We start from the raw sequence: 18,987 nt of genomic DNA, 5'->3' as shown, positions 1-18,987 counted from the left end.
ACAGGCATTTTACGGCCTTTTGTGCGCCGCCCGATGGACAGAGAGGGAGCCGGGAAGCAGAGGAGCCTGAGGAGCAGGGTTCCTGGGGCGATAAGGAGGCTACAGGAGCCTAGCAACGAGCAGTGGCTATAAAACTGAAACGCAGAACGGCGATGGCGAGGGGCGTGATGCAGTGCCTCCTGCGGACGAATCAGTGGGTGGCACGTGTTCGGGGAGTACGAAAGTTTTTCAATTAGTCGGCCGGAGCGGGAAACTGAGGTGGATATTCTCCTTAAAGCTCCGAAAGCTGGACAGGCTTCATTAGAGTTGTTTGCCGGGTGATTTGGGAGCCCTCCATGTGGACGCCGCTTCCGATTAGGCAGTCAAGTAGCGTTGTACACTTGTTTCTGCTTAATTAACAAGAAATCTGTTGGTTGTTTTGCTACCCTTTTGGGGCGGATATTAGCGTTGATTCCAATAACATTATTATGCCTATTAAGTTCTTTGGATAATTGACAAAAGCGGAAATTGACTTTGCATTCTTTAGCTAATTTCCGCACAATCTGTCACTTTGCCTTTGCGTTTCAACCAATAAATGTCCGAGGGTTTAGCCGTTTTCCTGGGTCCTGACAACCCGCTGATAGCAAACATTTTCATCAACTGAGACTTGGATTTTCCAGGGACCCTCGGCTCCGGAATTTATCTGCAAATATTTGGGGAATGTTACAAATACGGAAAATTAACATAATTACAGCCTGCAACCCCTTCTTTCCAGCCCGGTGGTGTGCAGGTGTAGTCAAGGCAACGCCCTGCCAAAGGCCCCGAAAATACGGCATCGTAATAATTCCTTTGCATTTGCTTTTTACGAGGAGCCAGAGAGATACAGAAAGATAAAGGCAGTTGGGGCACCTTCGCACACCCATCCCATTCCATTTCCCCACGCGCAACGCATAAATTTACTTGCTTAAACAACCCAAAGAGCGGGCAGGTTCACGGTAGGGGTGCTTTTTGGGGCCATCCATGGGGTTGGAGGTTTTCGGGGGGGTTTTTTCCAGACCCAAGCCCAGGGGCTCAACCGCAACCCAGCTGCTGCTCATCAAAATTGCATGGGCCGGGAGGTGGGCGAAACGATGGTGAAAGTAAAACCAAACAAAGCATGCCAAAAATTATCTCGGTCACTTTTCAAATACACGTTCTGAACACCAAATCCCCAACTTTCTTTTTTCGGGGGTTTTGGGGTTGGGTGGTTTTATACACAGGAAGAAATAAGTAGCATAATATGTTAAAAACGGCTGGAATTCAATGCTCACTAAATATCAATTGGCATGAAAAACTTCCTGTTCATAAAGACAGAAACACAAATCATCATTAAATCACCAAAATTTGAACCTATTAGGCCTGAGTGTCTATTTAAATTAATTGTTAAACATATCAATATCGTGGGATACGTTTTTGTCGGTGCCTTAGAATTCCTGGTCAACCGCTACCACCAGGGATCCGCTTTGTTTTCTGTCGCTAGTTCAGAGTTCAGTTTCCCCGAAGCTTTTCCCATTCATGGGGTCAATGGTTCCGTCTCGCGACGCCCCAACCCCATTTTTCCACTTTTTCGATCCACTTTCAAGTAGTAAGTGTGTGTATGCAGTGGTGTAGAATCCATACTGAGGCACAAACGGCCCCAAGCCCCGCCCCCTCTTCCAAGCCGGACAAGTTGACAACACTGTTTACCTAATGTACCGTTAAGCTGCGCACTTGATGCCGTTAGCTTTGCGCTCTGTGTCCCTTCCCGTCAACATGGAAATTATATTCTTAATTTGAGAGCAACATCGAAAACTTTTGGCCCAGACTTTAAAGAGCTTAGTTATATTTTTTATACTCGAGCTTTTATAGCTGGAAATTTAGTTCACTTACATTTAACCTATGCAGGTGTTTGCCATACTGTTTTTTTATAGTCTAGTTAAAACTGAAATAAATAACTTTCTTACTATTAGCATCCATTAAATAACATCTTTGCTATTTTTACAAACTAAGCAACATTTTATTATTATGTATTTAAAGAAAATACATACAAACTGAACAAGAATGCATAGTAGTATGTATTTTTTTCATATAGATGGTAATTTATATTATTTATTCTATTTTAGTGTCGAGAAAATGACAGAAATAGAAATTTAGATTTAGATTACATTTTTTCTCTGAAACTTAAGGCATGATAACTAAATAATAACTAAAATAAATAACTATGCTTGAAAGTAATGCAGTTGCTTTTTAATAAAAAACGTTTTTTATGATTTTAAAAATAGGTATAGGTCATGATTTTCGCCAAATTGAATTGGTGAGCAAACCCTATCAAGTTATGCTATGCCATTGGTACCATTGAATTTCGACTCTGTAACAAATAAGCCAGCATCGATTTTTAACTGTTGACTGTTCGAACTTTGGCAGTTGGGAAATGTTTTTTCATTTGCGCGGGCAAACAAGAGTAACACCACACCCGAAATGGCAATGAGCATGGAAATCATAATAATAAGCGAGCGAAAAAGTTATAAACTTTCTTACTGCTGTTTATGATGTCCCGGGGCTTATTTAATCGATAATGCCGAATGATGTCCTGGGCGCATAAGGCGCAATAGTAACAGGTAAACCATAAGCCCAACCCCAAGCAGTTTCAGTTACCTGAGGAATTTCCAAAACGACGAGCAGGCGGTGTAGCATGGCCTTGATGGGTGGCGACGATGGGCGGTGGCGGAGCAGCTAAGGGACTGTAAAGGGATTTCATTGCCGTCACAGAGCTCGGCAAGGTGAAATTGCCGAGCGTGGCGAGAGGCCGACTGGGAAAACCTTCGCCAGCTTCACACGCATGCCACGCCTAATGCAGCTCCTCCTCCTGCTGCCCCGCCCACAAACCCCTTTTTTGCAGGTTAAGGTCATCAGCAGCAGCAGCAAAAGCAGCAGCAGCAACAGCAGCAACAGCAGCTGCAGCAATACTTGCCGCAATTTTATGCTGCAGACAGCTGCATTAACAATGGCAATGAAAAGCAGGCAGAGCCTGGGCGAAAGCAGCCTCCTTCGTCCTGCATTCTTTGCCACATCCGTGACGTTTAGCCGTAAACGGATTTATAGCAGCTGCAACGGCTGCCGCGGCTGCTGATTGCGCCTTGAAAGTGGGCGGCATTTCAAGGCCGCTCTTCTGGCACTCGTTTACGTTGTCATTACTTTTAATCCGACGTATTCGTGGGGCATGTGGAGAATTAGCGCGCTAGGTATTCCGCCTGTAAGTGCGGCGAGTTTGTGTGCCGCCAAATGAAAGAAAGCCCACAAAATGCAGGCACAAAGGCATTTTCCTTTTTTTTCTTGGCGTGGAGCACTATGTACTTGAGTGGTGCTTGAGAAAAACATGGCTTGGCTTTGACTGAATATTCTTAGTCAATGGCGAGAAGATGAAGGTCAATAGCGGCGACAAACTATCTGAATCAGCAGATATGCAAATTCGAGTGCGCCAAATAAAATATTCAAAAAGTCAACACCCCATTTGCACAAGGGCGCCATCTTTCGGAATATGTTTGGTGTTTAGCACAGCTTCCAACCATGGCTTAAGTGTGTACTGCAAAACAGGGCTGGATAAATGCAAGTGTTAAACTCTCTGTTAATATTAAAATAAATGTTAGCTTAACAGAAAAAGCTAAATATTATTAAAATCAAAATAATACAATATACTACAATACAGTGCAAAAAATGCACATAGTAGTATATAAATTATTTAGTAATAGTTTTAAGAATTTTAGACTACAAGCCACTGTTTATTTAGAAATATTTACTAATACAAGCCACTGTGCTAAAATGCTTAACTTGAACTTAACAGAGCCTGAGTTATCGCCTCCATCAGTTTGGTATTTCGGCACTGCTCTGCGACGGTCCCACTTGCGGCGCCATTCAGCAAACGGTCACTCTGAATTGTTCTTTCCTTTTTCATCAACATGGCTGATCAGGTAAGATTCCACGAGAGTGTGCTAAATAAATGAAATACGCGGGTTAAACGGCTCATACGAGCCCGCAACAAGATGCCCTCTAAAGTGTAAGTGCCTAGTGAATGGATGAACCTATGGAGCAGCGGGCAAACGCCATGGGAAGCGAAACCTGGACCAGCCTCGCCCTAACCCCACTTTAGCGCATGGTGTCGCCAATAGTGAACACGAAATGATGTATATTGCAGCAAACCGAACGCTCGTTCCGCAAGCAAAACGCGGTGGTCGTAGTGCGTCGCAAGAGTCCCAACTTGAAGAAAAAGCCCCGGTTCTATCGCCAAATTGGCCTGGGCTTCCGCGCTCCGGCGGAGGTAAGAGGAAGCCGAACAAACCACGACTAATGTTGCGCCCCCTTCGTTTGTTTCCATTTCACGCCTTCCCACGCACGCCGAATGTTCCCGCCCGTGCCTGTCGCCCGCCTGTTGATCCGACACCACCACCACCGCCCACTTGAACCCCATACACGATCCCAACCGAACGACCAACTAACCAGAACGAGCGCGCCTTCCAAAAACAATTCGGTGTCAACCTAAACCGCAAGGTCAAGCCCGGCATCACCAAGAAGAAGCTGCTGCGTCGCTCCCGCGATGTGGGACTCGGTTTCAAGACCCCCCGTGAGGTGATGCCCAGGAGATAGCCCTTGAAATGCGTAGAATTCCTTCACTAACAACATTCGTATACTCCCCCTGCTATAGGCCATCGATGGTACCTACATCGACAAGAAGTGCCCATGGACCGGTGATGTGAGGATTCGTGGTCGCATTCTGACCGGCGTTGTCCGCAAGGCCAAGATGCAGCGCACCATTGTCATTCGACGCGACTACCTGCACTTTGTGCGCAAATACAGCCGTTTCGAGAAGCGTCACCGCAACATGAGCGTCCACTGCTCCCCTGTGTTCAGGTAAACATCAACAAAGCTCTGCTGAAGCCGTTTTTCCATCTTCATGACATGGAAGGTGTAAAAACGAGACCTAATAGCTCATACTCTGATGATAAAATCATGACGGTCTTCATAAAAAAAATTGCTGAAAGAACTTGACTCTTTTACTAAATGTAAAAATACTGAAACTAAGCCTTGTGCTAGCTTTATACTTACACTGTAGGATCTCCTTCTAAATCGTTGTATTTCTTTTATTGCAGAGATGTTGAGCATGGCGATATTGTCACCATTGGTGAGTGCCGTCCTCTGTCCAAGACTGTGCGCTTCAACGTTCTGAAAGTGAGCAAGGGTCAGGGAGCCAAGAAGAGCTTCAAGAAGTACTAGAGCGGACAACTACCATTCGGGCGATAATATTTGTAGCAATTATTCTTTTTGAATAAAACAAAAAAAGTAACTTTAACCATGGATTTTCTCCAGTCTTCTCTCAGTTTCCACAGCATTTCAGCAGTCGTGCAGCCAGATATTCCATTAAAAGGTGTGTAAATGATATTATTTTGTAAAGCAGCTATCAACTGGCATTCTGATGATAAAATCATGACGGTCTTCATAAAACAAATTGCTGAAGAACCTTGACTCTTCTCATTGAAAATGAGAATACTGATATTTATCAAAGAAAAAGCCTCTTGAAGTGAATCTAAATATTCCATACTGATGATATGATTTCTTACTTTTTACAGAACAAAAGACGATCGAAAGAACATGGACACAAATTGCATAGAACTTACACATTATTAATATGATTTTCTTAAATAAAAGTTGATTGATTACAAATTACGTTTTTGTTGAATGATTTAAATGGCAAAGAGATTCGCTTTAGTTAAACTTTCGAATTTGGCGGCGGTTTCCTTTCGAAAAGTTTGAGTGTTGCAAAGCTTTCGAATGTGGCCAAATATTGGCATCTGCGAAATTTTCAGCACAACAGCTGGTAACACTGAAACAGGGAAACAAAAATAAAGCAGAAAAATGGAAACTGGACCGAATGCAGAAATTGGTAAAAATTAAAATTAGTATTATGTGCATCAACCTTTAAGCATCATCAGCGAATTGAAGAGATGGGCTAGATAATACACCAAAGCTGTGCCAAAAAAACCCACGCTAATCCTTCAATTTCAGAGCTTCTGGAGCGCGTCCTGTTGCGTCTGGGAAATGCGGACTCGGATGAAAAGCTGGAAGCCGCTGTGGGAAAGTTCCTGACACCGGTGATCCTCAAAATGAACTCGCCACATAATACGGTGCGCACGAAGGCAAGTGCATGGCCAAACAACGATTGGCTGGGTGGTTTCCTACACCCTTCTCGCATCGTGACATTGCAAAATTGGCTGGTTGACTAATGCAAATTTTGTTTAGGTCGTAGAAGTGCTCACCCATATCAAGAGGCGGCTCTCGTCGCGCGGACATGTGCAAATACCCGTGGAGGCACTGCTGGATCAGTATGCCGCCCAGGATAGCAGCACCTTCCTCAAGAACTTCGCCATCATATTCATTACTATGGGCTTTCCGCGTCTGGCGGTGGAACAACAGACTGCACTGGCCAGCAAAGTGGTGGGCTGCGAGGACAAGCTGGAGAGCTACCAGGACAAGCTGTTCGCCCTGCTGCTGCCCATACTGTCGGACATAAAGATTCCCGACGACCCGGAGCAGCGCTCAAAGCTACTTGATCTGCAGGACAAGCCATCCATCTGTGCAAACTTTCTGGCACTGCTACAGGATGTGCTCCTCCTGCCCTATGGCATCACCCAGGAACAGGATGTGCCTCCGGGCCTGAGCCCGTACAGTTTTACGCGCATCATCGCATACAATTGGCGCGCCGAGGAGCTGGAAAAGGTCAAGAAGGGAATAGTTCGTTTCCTGTGCGCCAGTGTCTTTAGTGATTTGCAGATCTTCGTGCCACTGGTGGTGGCTTCCGCGGACACACGCTTCAGCGTAGCCACTCCAGCAATCACAGAACTGAGCAAGCTCTGCACAATGCTGGATTTCAGCAACCCAGCGGTGACTGCCCCGTTGTACACTCTGTTCGCTGGCAACCAAAACAAGTTAACTGACCGCCAGACACGTCCCTGCTGCGCCCGAGTGCGCCAAAAATTGCTGCAGTACCTCATCAAGTGCCGTGGCAAAAGCATTAACGTCACCAAGGGCCTGCAGGTGACCTTTGATGGCTTCTTCGGTACAAACACCAACCAGAAGTGCAAGGTCCTGGCGCTACAGTTTATGGAACTGGTCCTTAGAGAGTAAGTTTACCATAATTTCCAACCCATATAATTAAATACATTTTTGTTGCCCTAGGGGTCCCCGCGAACTGGTCTCGAAGGTTTCCAAGGTAATACTTACCGGCATCACCAAAATCATTGGACGTGACTCCAACGAACCGAATGATGTGCAAAATGCAGCATATTCCGCTTTGGCGCAACACGCTCGCAGTTTTCCGCAAGACGTAAGCCAGGATCTGAAACTAGTCCTTGGGTACTTCAACAATCTGGCCAGCTGTGCACCAGAATTGCACTCATCCATAAGGGAAGCATTGGTTTCGATGGCTCCCGCATTCGCTTGGAAGACCAAGGAAAAGAGCGATGCAATGGAGGTGGATGAGCATGTCGATTCCTCAAGCGTGAAACTGGATGGCCAACAGCACCTGCTATTGGCCATGCTGCTGGACAATGCGGAGTCCAAGGTGCAGATCGTGCAGAATGTGACCAGTGTTTTCCTCACCAGCTGCTATCCGGAGTACTATGCACCAGCCAGATACCTTTTGCTACTCATTGCAGGGGAGCGGTATGTTTGTTATAGTTTTATGGAGCTAATTTCTGTAATTAATTATGATTTGCATTTACCAGAAATTCCCTACGCGAGAATGTGACCACTTACTTGTACGGCACCTCGAAGAAGGATCACGTAAATTACAGCATGCTCTCTTCCATTGATCAGGCTAAGAACCGCATAAGCAGCGAATCTATTAGTGACTTCAATCACCTGTCCCTGGAGCAGCGTAGAGTTCTGCTACCCAGCTTCGAGGTGATGATGTCGCACGTCCATGAGATGGCCGACAAACGCCTGAAAAAGAACACGGCTTGCGTGGTAGTTGGCCGTACTAAGCTGCCCTACAGCCTGGAGGTCTACGAGGAGATTCTAGATTATCTGCGTCTGTGCCTGTGGTACTCGGCTGGAGTAGTTGCTGCTCCCGGCGACGAGAAGTACACCCATGAGCTGCGCAAGTACATAACCTTGCATTACGATGATACGGAGGATAATGCACTCCATAAATATATGCAGTTTGTGCAGCGAAGCGTGGAGGCCAAGAGAAGTAAGTTAGCAAATGGATTGAAATATAACTTTATAACTATTTTTAATTCCTAGGCGAATCCAATCTCATTTGCCTATATGATCTGTTGAATGCCGCTCCGGAACTCTTTGCTGCTAAGCAGCTGCATCTGCTGGAACCACTGGGCAACACTTTGAAGGATGTATCCGAGACTATGCGTATCAATGTGGCTCAAGTCTATGGTATTCTCTGGGCTTTTGGTCTCTTCGATGAAAAATTCGATGAAGAAGTGGGTGAATGCCTGAATAGCCTAACACAAAAAACATTGGAGCACAAGCATGGTTGGCTTCTTGTGGTGGGTCACACCTTCAATCGCAAAATTGCTATGCTTAAGCAAGAGAATAAGACCAAGGACTTTGCTGCCTGGCCGCAGTTTGTTAATGCGGTAAAGATAATCTGTAAGTTATCGGCACGACATTTAAGGAAGATCCAAAAATGCATGTATCTTCGTTTTTATCCAGCAAAATCCCTCTGCGAATCCCAATGGTTGCTGGTGTCGGCAGCAGTGAAATGCATCTCAATGATCGGCAAGGCTGTGGAAATACCAAACGTCCCCGTGGAGATCCAGGTTCCATCCAACGATGGAGACGAAGACGACGAGGAGATGACCGAGTATACGAGCATAGATTCCTCGACAAAGCTTGTTATATTTGGCGTCGTCTTTCAATTACTGCGAAGCTCCTCAGCGCGTCAGAAGATTCGTGAGGACTCAGCCAGATGTCTCGGATATCTGGCTATTGGCGACGGCGAACACTTCACCAAACGCAACTTGGAGAAGTTTCTTGCCCTGACCAAGATTAATAAGGATGCTGCTCTAAACATAGCCATTTCGGAAGCGATCGTAAACACACTTTGTGGCTATGATGTGAACAAGGGGCCACCCGATGAGAAGTTTGTTAATAAGCACTGCAACGATGGCGACTTTGATCATTTCCTGAACTCGCTAATACGTCTGGTCACCGATCCCAATCCGCATTCCCGCCAAGCCATATCCGTGTGGCTTCTAGCTGTGGTGAAGCACTGCAGCCAACGTCCAGCTGTATTGGCCAAAAAAGAGCTGTTGCAGTTCGCTTTCACCGAACTTCTTTCAGATGATAGCGGTAGGTTATTAATCACTTCAATATTTTGTGCAAAATTTATAAACTTTATATGTTCCTTTATCAGAGTTTGTTCAGGATGTGGCTTCCCGGGGCCTGGGACTGGTCTACTCGCTATCGGATTCTGGAAGCCAAAGTGATTTGGCAAACTCGCTGTTGGATCAACTGATTGGAGGAAAACGAAAGGTCAATCAAGTATCCCCAGACACTGAACTCTTTGCCGAAGGAATGCTGGGTAAAACTCCAACGGGGGGCAACATCACTACCTACAAGGAGCTGTGCTCCCTGGCGTCCGATCTCAATCAGCCGGACATGATCTATCAGTTCATGCAGCTGGCCAATCATAATGCTACATGGACCAGCAAACTGGGTGCTGCTTTTGGATTGAAAACGCTCTCTGCCGAGTCCAGGCAGAAGATGCAGCCATATCTGGGCAAGATCATTCCGCGCCTCTATCGGTACAAGTACGATCCCACACCCAAAATTCAGAACTCAATGATCTCCATTTGGGATACAATTGTGACTGACTCAAAGGAAGTGACCGAGCGTTACTACTGGGAAATATTGCGTGAGCTGCTGGACAATCTCACTTGCAAGGAGTGGCGAGTGCGAATCGCCTGCTGCCTGGCAGTAAGAGATCTCCTGAAGCGTCCCAACGGTCTTAAGCTACGCTCGGAGGAGCAGGTTCGTCGTGCTCTCCCCGCTAACAGTATGGAAGTGGATGAGGTTCCTGAGCCGGAGCTGAAAGAGCTATGGTTCCAACTGTTTCGTGTGATGGATGACATTCATGAGGGCACACGGGTCGCTGCAAACGGAACTGCCTCATTCCTCGGCAAGCTGTGTGTCATCGCATCGTCATCGGATCATGGCAAATCCGGGACAGCCGTAGCATCATCGACATTGCCATTTTTGCTAGAAACCGGAGTGGGTCACAAGGTGCCCGAAATACGTAGAGTTAGCATCAAGACCATCTCCGACATGATTGATTCCTCGGGAGCGCTCATTGCCCCGCATCTCGCCACCCTGATTCCCTGCCTGCTACGAGCCACTGGCGAGTTGGAGAACACCAAGCTCTCCTACGTATCCACTCGCTTGGGTGCGGACAATGAGGCCCAGGAGGCGGTGGATACGCTACGAGCGGAGGCTGCCAAGTCGCTTCATACCATGGAAACCATTGGGAAGTGTGTGCGTTATATAGACTATAACGTTTTGGAGAAGATGACGCCCGAAGTGCTGGAGCTCATGAAGGGTAGTGTCAACCTCGGAACCAAGATTGGCTGTGCGCATTTTGTTTGTCTGGTAGGTATGGATAATAGTAGATTTAAATCGTTTACAGCATCGAAATCATTACAGATTAGCATTCGCTTAGGCAAGGAGATGACACCTTTGGTGGGAAAATACATACGTGCCTGCTTTGTGGGCATCAAGGATCGCAACGCCACTGTGCGCAAGTACAACGCCAGTGCAATTGGCCACCTGTTGGGCTTGGCTAAAGAGCAGTCGATCAAAAGTCTATTCACTAAGCTGGAAGAACTGTATGCCGAGCAGCCAGGAAATCGCTCCATTGCACTTACCATTCAGTCCATTAACAAGCGTCACCATGAACTACTCAAGGACTACATGGACAGTATGTTGCCACTGATCTTCTTTGCCATGCATGAAGAGCCCAATGAAGAGACGAAATCTAATGTCGAGCTGTGGAAGGATCTGTGGAACGACGTTGGCCCAGGTGACGCGGGCATCCGTCTCAATCTAAATGTGATTATACCCAAACTGGAGTCATCTCTCACCGATGCCAGCTGGTCGCGTAAGGCGCAGGCAGCGAATGCGATCCAAACGATAGCCACTCGCTTAAGTAGCTCCTTGGATGAGCCCGACCGATTGAGGTTGATCAAACTCCTCCTAAGCGGTCTGCAAGGACGCACTTTTGAGGGCAAAGAGCGGCTGTTACAAGCTTTGGCCAGACTCACCAAAGGATTGGATCGGAACCATCAAATCTGTTCCAGCATCATCGACGCCGCCATGAGGGAAGCAAGAAAGAGGGAACCCGTTTATCGCACCATGGCCCTGGCTTCTCTTGGCGAAATTCTCGATCAACTGGAGGCGGATCGCTTTGAAGAAGTGTACAACATGAGCTGGAACCTGCTGGAAAAGAAGGAGCTGCGCAAGGAGTCCGACGACGAGGACGAGCCCAGCACCAGTCAGGAACTGTCGGCCGACGAGCGCAACAAGCGGGCTCAAACACTCAATCGACTAAAGGAGGTTGTGTGGGAGACACTGGGCAAATCATGGCCGCGTCACTCCATCGAGACGCAGCACCGCTACCAACTCTTCTTTGCCGAAAACTGTACGAGCATTCTGGCGGAGAGCACTCGCCCAGTGCAGGTCAGTCTGCTGGCCGCACTTACCAAGTATATCGAACGGCTCCATGTCTTCGATGAGTCTGCTCAATTGCCCGATCTGCCGCAGATAAACCAGGAGAAGAAGATCAAGACAGAGGATCCGGCGCCAAAAACCCGAGAGGCCATTGTCGAGAAGATTTGCACAGATGTTTTGGCTGCAGTTGCTCTTGCCGCTGGAGTTCCTCATTCCGGTTTGAAAAAGGAGGCGCTCAACATCGTTCTTATGCTGATCAAGCGGCTGAGTGGTAACGGAAACCAGCAGCCACTGAGGTTGATCAAGCAGAGCTTCGAATCGAATTTGGAAAAGTTCCAGCGCGATTCGGCGCCGGAAATCCGGTGTCGCATCAAGGACATCGAAGAGAAGCTAAGCAAGTTGAATGCACAGAATTAAGTCATATTATAATAAGGATTTCAAGGATGTGTGCGTGGCCAAAAAACCTGCCTTGGGTAGATTTTATAAAAGGGGGTAAGCGTTAAATAAAACATCTAACTTTGGCAAAAATGATTAAGCAACTTGAATGAAGATAATTTTCTATTGTGATTCATTGATCCAGGAGTGTAAGGAAACCTTAAATATACTATCATAAATACTTTCCGCTTCGTTTTAAGTTCAAAGTTTTCGGAACATTAGGGTTCTATTTAGATTATAGGAACAGAGGTGATTACATATCACAGCCGATTGTTTTAGGATGCCTATAACTCTACAAACTACTCCTGCAGAATCTTAGGTATATCTCATTCTGAGACTCCAACATGAAGGACTTTGGATTGAAGCGAATCTCCGACACTGTTCGTTCGCAAGTCTCAACCCAATATTGTTTTAAAAAGTGCGCTATGCCCAGTTTCAGTTGGAGGACGCCCAGGCGACTACCAATGCAGCCATGTGGACCAGCTCCAAAGGGTATGTAGGTCATCGGGTGAATGTGCCTAGACCGCTCCGGAGCGAATCTCTCGGGATCAAAGAGGCAGGGCTCCGGCCAAAACTGGAATTTGGATTGTCATAAGTAAGTTAGGATTATGATCACATTTGGTTTTAATCCTACCCTTTCATCGCGGTGGAGGCCGAGTATTGAAATGTATGCTGGCATCCCTGGTGGAATTACGAAATCCACATGTGGCTGCAGAGAGAATCCCTCGGATGCTGAGCTGGTGCATTCTCTGTTGACGAAAGCAGCAGCCGGATAGAGACGCAGTGCCTCCAAACACACCATTTTGAGATAGGGCAGAGTCATCAGTGTGTCATAACTCAGGGTAGCAGTGGAGTTGAAGGCTTCTCGTAGCTCCCTCCTCAGTCGTTCTTGAATATCCGGCGCCTTGGCCAGCTCATAGAGAGTGAATCCCATCAGGGCTGAGGATGTTTCAAATCCGGCCAGCAGTATAATGCCCGCCTGCGAGGCAACAAAGTCCGGATGCTGGGAATAGTGGTTGGATGAGCGGCTCAACTGAAAGTGCTGTAATTGATTGATGAGATCTCCTTTGGTGGGCTCGTGATGATCCTCCACCAAGTGCCTCATATAGCGCGCATAGTCTTCGGTAAAAACTTTCGCCTTCAGCAGACCCGTCCACTTGGGCAGAAAGAATACACTCATGAAGTCAAGAACCTTGCGAGGATTGGTGTTAAATAGTTCCTTGGTTTTCGTTAGCAACTCGGATCGCCCACGACGCAATCCGCCGACATTCAGGCTATAGAAGAGACTTCCCGTCACGTCGGTGGTGTACAACTGGCACATTCTTTCCAGTGGCAGAACGCGCTTCAGCCGATCCCCCAGCTTCCTGTTCAGGTACTGCTCCAGGTCGATGGCCACATCCAACATTTGGCGGTACATGACATCCCGCATACGGCCGCTGGTGAAGAGCTGGGACATGCACTGCCGACTTTCCTTCCAGTGATGGTACTTAGCCAGCGGTAGCGTCAGTGCACCCATGGGATCTCCGGCGTCCGCCGATTCGAATCGGTTGAGAAAGTTGTTGAAATTCTTAATCAACACCTGGCGGATTAGCTCCGGATCCCGAATCATAATCGCCGGTGTTTGGAAGATAAAGAAGCCAACGATCTTCGCCTGACCATTTCGTGGATCTGCGTAGAGCTGCCGAAAGAGATCGCCAAAAGAAATGCGCAGGAATAGAAGTTGTCCCAGATTGCCCATTGGTGACCAAGAGGAGGGTGGCAGGTGCGGAATCCCACGACTCCTGAAGTAGTCGTACTTGTGTCTCAACCAAAAATTAAGTGTCACAATGGTGAGCAATAGCAGCCAGATGAGCAGCATGGTGTCTATAAGATATAAGTTGGAATATTATTACTCTGAAATATATATAATGCTGGTAAAGATAGCTAAAATCCGTAAAGTCGTACTTTTGAATGAGGAGACCTTGTACGCGACCGCCAAAAAACCCATTTCCATATGCATGATTTGAACCTGACCCACTTAGTATCTCGACGAGCACTTCCATTCACAAATAGATTCATTCACCGCACTCAGGATCATCTTGATGATCCCATACTAGAGTTTCCGCTTACCCAAAGCTTTAACCCAGTTGAGCTTGCAATTTTTGAGCCAGTTGGACACTTCGTTTGGTGGCGTTAGCATGGAACTGGTACTGTTGATCCTCGTGGGATCCCTAATAGGGATTGCCTTTCTGGCGCTGCAGCAGCATTACTCCTATTGGCGGCGAATGGAAGTACGTGAAATCAGCCCCAAATGGATAGTGGGCAACCTGATGGGACTGCTCAACATGCGGATGAGTCCCGCGGAATTTATATGCCAATTGTATAATCATCCCGATGCGGAAAAAGAACCCTTCGTGGGCATCCATGTGTTCCACAAGCCGGCGCTGCTTTTGAGAGACCCCGAAATGGTGAGGAATATCCTGGTCAAGGACTTCGCTGGATTCTCCAACCGGTACTCGAACTCCGACCCCAAGGGCGATCCCTTGGGATCCCAGAACATATTCTTCCTGAAGAATCCCGCCTGGAAAGAGGTGCGTTTGAAGCTATCGCCCTTCTTCACCGGCAATCGACTGAAGCAGATGTTTCCCCTGATCGAGGAGGTGGGCGCCAGCTTGGATGCCCATCTCCGCCAGCAGCCGCTGCACAACGAGCGGATGCGCTGCTTCGACTTGGAGGCCAAGGAGCTGTGTGCTCTCTACACCACGGATGTGATAGCCACAGTGGCGTACGGAGTGAGTGCCAACAGTTTCACGGATCCGAAGTGCGAGTTCCGCCGCCATGGACGATCTGTGTTCGAGTTCAACCTGCGGCGTGCGGCGGAGATCACACTGGTGTTTTTCCTGCCCCACCTGGTTCCGTTACTTAGGTTCAAGGTGGTGCCGGCTGAGGCCACTCTTTTCCTTCGCAAGACCATCAACTATGTGATGTCGGAGCGAGAGAAATCCGGACAGAAACGCAACGATCTCATCGACATTCTCATTGAGTTCCGTAGGAGCACGCAGATGGCGAAGGAATCGGGGATCAAGGATCAATTTCTGTTCGAGGGCGACATCCTGGTTGCCCAGGCTGTACTCTTCTTCACCGCCGGCTTTGAGTCCTCCTCCTCGACCATGGCATTCGCGATGTACGAGTTGGCCAAAGATGCGGACGTACAGCAGCGCCTGCGCGACGAGATCAAAGACGCACTGGTCGAAAGTGGGGGTCAGGTGACGCTAAAGATGATCGAGTCACTAGAATTCATGCATATGATTCTGCTGGAGGTGCTGCGCATGTATCCGCCACTCCCGTTTTTGGATCGCGAGTGCACTTCTGGGAAGGATTACTCGCTGGCGCCGTTCCACAACAAGTTCGTGGTGCCCAAGGGCATGCCCGTTTACATACCCTGCTATGCCCTGCACATGGATCCCCAGGTGGGTTGAGAGGATACTCATTCTTTTGGATACAATATGTAGGGATTTCCCTTTTCCAGTACTTTCCTCAACCGCGAAAATTCCTGCCTGAAAGATTCTCCCCCGAGAATCGCAAGCTCCACACGCCCTACACCTACATGCCCTTCGGCCTGGGTCCGCATGGCTGCATCGGCGAACGTTTTGGTTATCTCCAGGCGAAGGTGGGTCTGGCTTACCTGCTGCGCAACCACATGATAACCACCTCGGAGCGCACACCCCATCGCATGCAGCTGGACCCCAAGGCCATCATTACCCAAGCCAAGGGCGGCATTCAAATTAGACTGGTTCGCGATCCTTTGGGCGTCTAACTCACCTGGATATGGGATATGGGATAATCTGGATACTTCTTTCCTGGGTGGGGAGCCTATGGAGCCAACAACAACTGAATGGAAACTAAGCACCGGAGTCGCGTGTTTGGGGGTTAAAAATTGAGCTGGTGTCGCATCTTAAAGGCAATTTGATTGGCAAATTGCGTGTTCCATCGCCGGCGAATATACACATATAATACATCTTTAGATCCAAACTCATCTGTATAGACTCTACTTATTCCCCAGATGGGAGCTATTGGTTTATTGTTACATTTTGGAGATGCCTTTGCACTGGATTTATAATCGTGAAGATTGCATTTATTGCATTTATTTATTGGTGGCGCAATTGAGTAGCTAGCTGCTCAGCACGCAGATTAAATGTAATTAGATAATGATTTTGTTTTTATTTAGTAGACTAGGCTGCGCTGCTGACACACGGATTATTGTATAATGTGCATCATAACTCAGGCGAATGCCAGCTGTCAGAAGGCGATTACCCCATCCAACTAATCACTTATTCCATATATGTATGTATCCATACGTGTACTACAGATCACACAGTTCAGATTCATTGGATCGATGGAGCGCTCTGCTCGTAGAGGCGATCGTTTACTATCTCCAAGTGGATGCCACCATCCGCCTGGAGCACGAAACCCTTGGGATCGAATTTCATGTCCTTCATGGTGGCCTTGCAGCTGCGCACCGAGTGATTCTTCAGCAGGCTGACCAGGCCCAGCTTGCTCTGGAGCAGGCCAATCCGGCTGCCAATGCAGTTGTGTGGCCCAGATCCGAAGGGTTGATATGCCATGGCCACTATGTTCTTGCGGTTCGCGGGTGAGAAGCGCTCCGGATCGAACTGGCGGGGATTGGTCCAGTACTAGGGATAACCAGATAGTTAGAGGGGGGGGGGGTCTTATGAACCTATCAATAGGATGGAATACCTTTGGATCATGATGCAGTGCATAGATGGGTATGAACACAGGGGTTCCGTTCTCGAGGGTATAGTCGTAGAACGGCTTCAGGCTCAAGTCCGGCTGTCCCTGCATACTCTCGTACTCGCGGTCCAGGAACGGCAGCACCGGATACATGCGCAGCACCTCGTCCACTACCATGGCCAGATACTCCAGGGACTGGATCTTCTCGTAGCTCAATGACCCACCGCCCTCCACCAAAGCTTCCTTGATCTCCTCGCGCAGGCGTTGCTGCATCTCTGGATGCTTGGCCAGCTCGTACAGGGCAAAGGACATGGTCGAGGAGGAGGTCTCGAATCCCGCCGTAAAGAACACGCCTGCCTGGGCCACCAGGAAGTCCTGGTTCTTGGCATAGTGAGGCTTCGAAGGCTCGGCAGCCGCCTCTTTGCGCAGAGTCACCAAGACATCAATCAGATCATTGCGGAGCAGGCCCGATCGCTCTCGCTCCTCCATAACGTGGCCAATGGTGCTGCGCATGAAGTGGGAGAAGTCCGGCGTAAAGAACTGAATGCGCATCAGCGACACCAGCTTGGGCAGGAAGAAGGCCACGAAGAAGTCCTTGGCACGGGCTACAGTGAAGGTGAACAGCTTGCGTCCGTAGTTACGGAACTCCGCGTTGGGATTCTGCAGGCTGTTGGCACGGATGCCAAATGCAATAGTAGCTATGCTGTCCGTGGAGAACTGGGCGCAGATCTCCTTAATCTCCGTAATGAAACTCCCCGAGTTATTCTCGCCTTGCCTCTGCAGTGCCAGCTCCAGATCGTTTCCAATCTGCACAGCATATATGTATGTTTAATCCTCTATAGGAATAAAGAAGTTCCAAGACAAATCCTTACCTCCTGCATCAGGGTATACATCTGCTTGACCTTGCCGCTGGTGAAAACGGGAGTGAGCTTGGTGCGAATGTCCTTCCAATGGGCATCCCTGACGAAGAACAGGTTATTATAGCCCAAGGGATCGCCGTGTGGATCGCAGCGGGCGTATCGGTTGTGGAACCGATTGAAATCCTTGATCAGAATGGATTTGATCAGCTCTATGTCGCGTATAATCAAGCCTGGCTTGTTCATGGAGTAGATGCCCACCACAGCCTCGTCCTTCAGCCGCGGATCGTTGTATATCTCCGACAGGTGCATGCCAAAGGAGTTCTCCATCTTGAAGACCACCTTGGTGTTGCCAATGATCGGCGTGGGCGGGATATAGGGGATGCCCTTGCGCTGCCAATAGCTATGGTTGCGTTGGAACCAGGTATACAGCGCCACCAGGGCGGCGACCACCACGAAGAGGACCTCGGTCAACACCATCTTGGGTATGTCGATGTAATGGGAATAGCCACTCTGAAATAAATCGCTTGAACTATTAATCAAGTGCCAGTGCCCTCCTCAGCATTATCTTATCTCGATCGCATTTCAAATGGTCGATGGTTTCAAAGTAATCTAGAGTGTTTTGCTACCCATTTTTACCTAGATTCTATTAAACCAGCCGCCTTAATTATTTTTAGCAGCCATTATCCATTTCCAACGCGAATTACAATTAGTTATGATAGTGGGAGCATTACAAGGACGGTTTATGATACGCTTATAGTAATTCCCACCATATCTGCACCCAACTAAGCTGCTTGTAAAGCCAAGTAGAATACCTTTTCGGCCAGCAAATATGACACTAAAAATTGGCTAGCAAAGATTTTTATATTAAGCTTTATGAAGACTACAATTTCTATATAGCAAATATCCAAAATATATTTCTAGTTCTTTTGGTAATAGGATCCCAAGTAATCTTAATTTTCACAACGCCCCTCAATTCTATAAGTGGGGTTCTTTCAAGGACATCTGACTATTTCAGCTTAAAATATCAAATTTTTTAGCCCGAATTTCACAACTTACTTTGAAAATACACAGGTTTTTTAGTCACACAACTTATTTGCAACTGGCCTAATTCGCAACCAGTTTTTCAAGCGATTTCAAGGAAACTTTTAGTGAATCTAATAATTCTGAGTTCCCGCGCACACAACCGACAATTAAAGCTCTACGCAACGCACTTGGGGCGATTTGAAATGTT

At 47.7% G+C, this 18,987-nt stretch overlaps 4 protein-coding genes across 5 annotated transcripts; 3 read left to right on the top strand and 1 right to left on the bottom strand.

Annotated features, from left to right (window-relative positions):
• Positions 1-3,934: 3,934 nt before the first annotated feature.
• On the top strand, positions 3,935-5,416 carry LOC6608784 (40S ribosomal protein S11). Of its 2 annotated transcripts, none has more exons than XM_032715692.1 (4): positions 3,935-3,965; positions 4,495-4,620; positions 4,697-4,902; positions 5,142-5,416. In XM_032715692.1, exons 1-4 carry the CDS (start codon positions 3,954-3,956, stop codon positions 5,263-5,265), a joined length of 468 nt encoding a protein of 155 aa, XP_032571583.1. In that variant the 5' UTR covers positions 3,935-3,953; the 3' UTR covers positions 5,266-5,416. The 2 variants fall into 2 exon arrangements, with proteins under 2 accessions (XP_032571583.1, XP_032571584.1); XM_032715693.1 differs by lacking the exon at positions 4,495-4,620 and adding an exon at positions 4,190-4,312 and having other exon boundaries at positions 3,939-3,965.
• A 421-nt stretch (positions 5,417-5,837) lies between these two features.
• Positions 5,838-12,346, top strand: LOC6608781 (proteasome-associated protein ECM29 homolog). The gene is made up of 9 exons (XM_032715691.1): positions 5,838-5,932; positions 6,055-6,185; positions 6,289-7,169; positions 7,225-7,710; positions 7,773-8,239; positions 8,293-8,655; positions 8,719-9,357; positions 9,422-10,653; positions 10,708-12,346. Exons 1-9 carry the CDS (start codon positions 5,905-5,907, stop codon positions 12,145-12,147), a joined length of 5,667 nt encoding a protein of 1,888 aa, XP_032571582.1. The 5' UTR covers positions 5,838-5,904; the 3' UTR covers positions 12,148-12,346.
• LOC6608778 lies at positions 12,276-18,984 on the bottom strand. The gene is made up of 7 exons (XM_002033463.2): positions 18,813-18,984; positions 17,769-18,266; positions 16,903-17,703; positions 16,533-16,838; positions 15,967-16,099; positions 12,800-14,028; positions 12,276-12,739 (listed from the first exon to the last, which is right to left on the bottom strand). Exons 2-7 carry the CDS (start codon positions 18,231-18,233, stop codon positions 12,458-12,460), a joined length of 3,216 nt encoding a protein of 1,071 aa, XP_002033499.2. The 5' UTR covers positions 18,234-18,266; positions 18,813-18,984; the 3' UTR covers positions 12,276-12,457.
• LOC6608779 (probable cytochrome P450 6g2) lies at positions 14,329-16,471 on the top strand. The gene is made up of 2 exons (XM_002033464.2): positions 14,329-15,614; positions 15,674-16,471. The coding sequence occupies exons 1-2, from the start codon at positions 14,343-14,345 to the stop codon at positions 15,959-15,961; spliced, it is 1,560 nt and encodes a 519-aa protein (XP_002033500.1). The 5' UTR covers positions 14,329-14,342; the 3' UTR covers positions 15,962-16,471.
• Positions 18,985-18,987: the final 3 nt, after the last annotated feature.

The sequence above is a fragment of the Drosophila sechellia genome, chromosome 2R (assembly GCF_004382195.2).
Source record: "Drosophila sechellia strain sech25 chromosome 2R, ASM438219v1, whole genome shotgun sequence".
In the NCBI taxonomy this organism is placed as follows: domain Eukaryota; kingdom Metazoa; phylum Arthropoda; class Insecta; order Diptera; family Drosophilidae; genus Drosophila; species Drosophila sechellia.
This window is presented reverse-complemented; position numbering and strand designations above follow the sequence as displayed.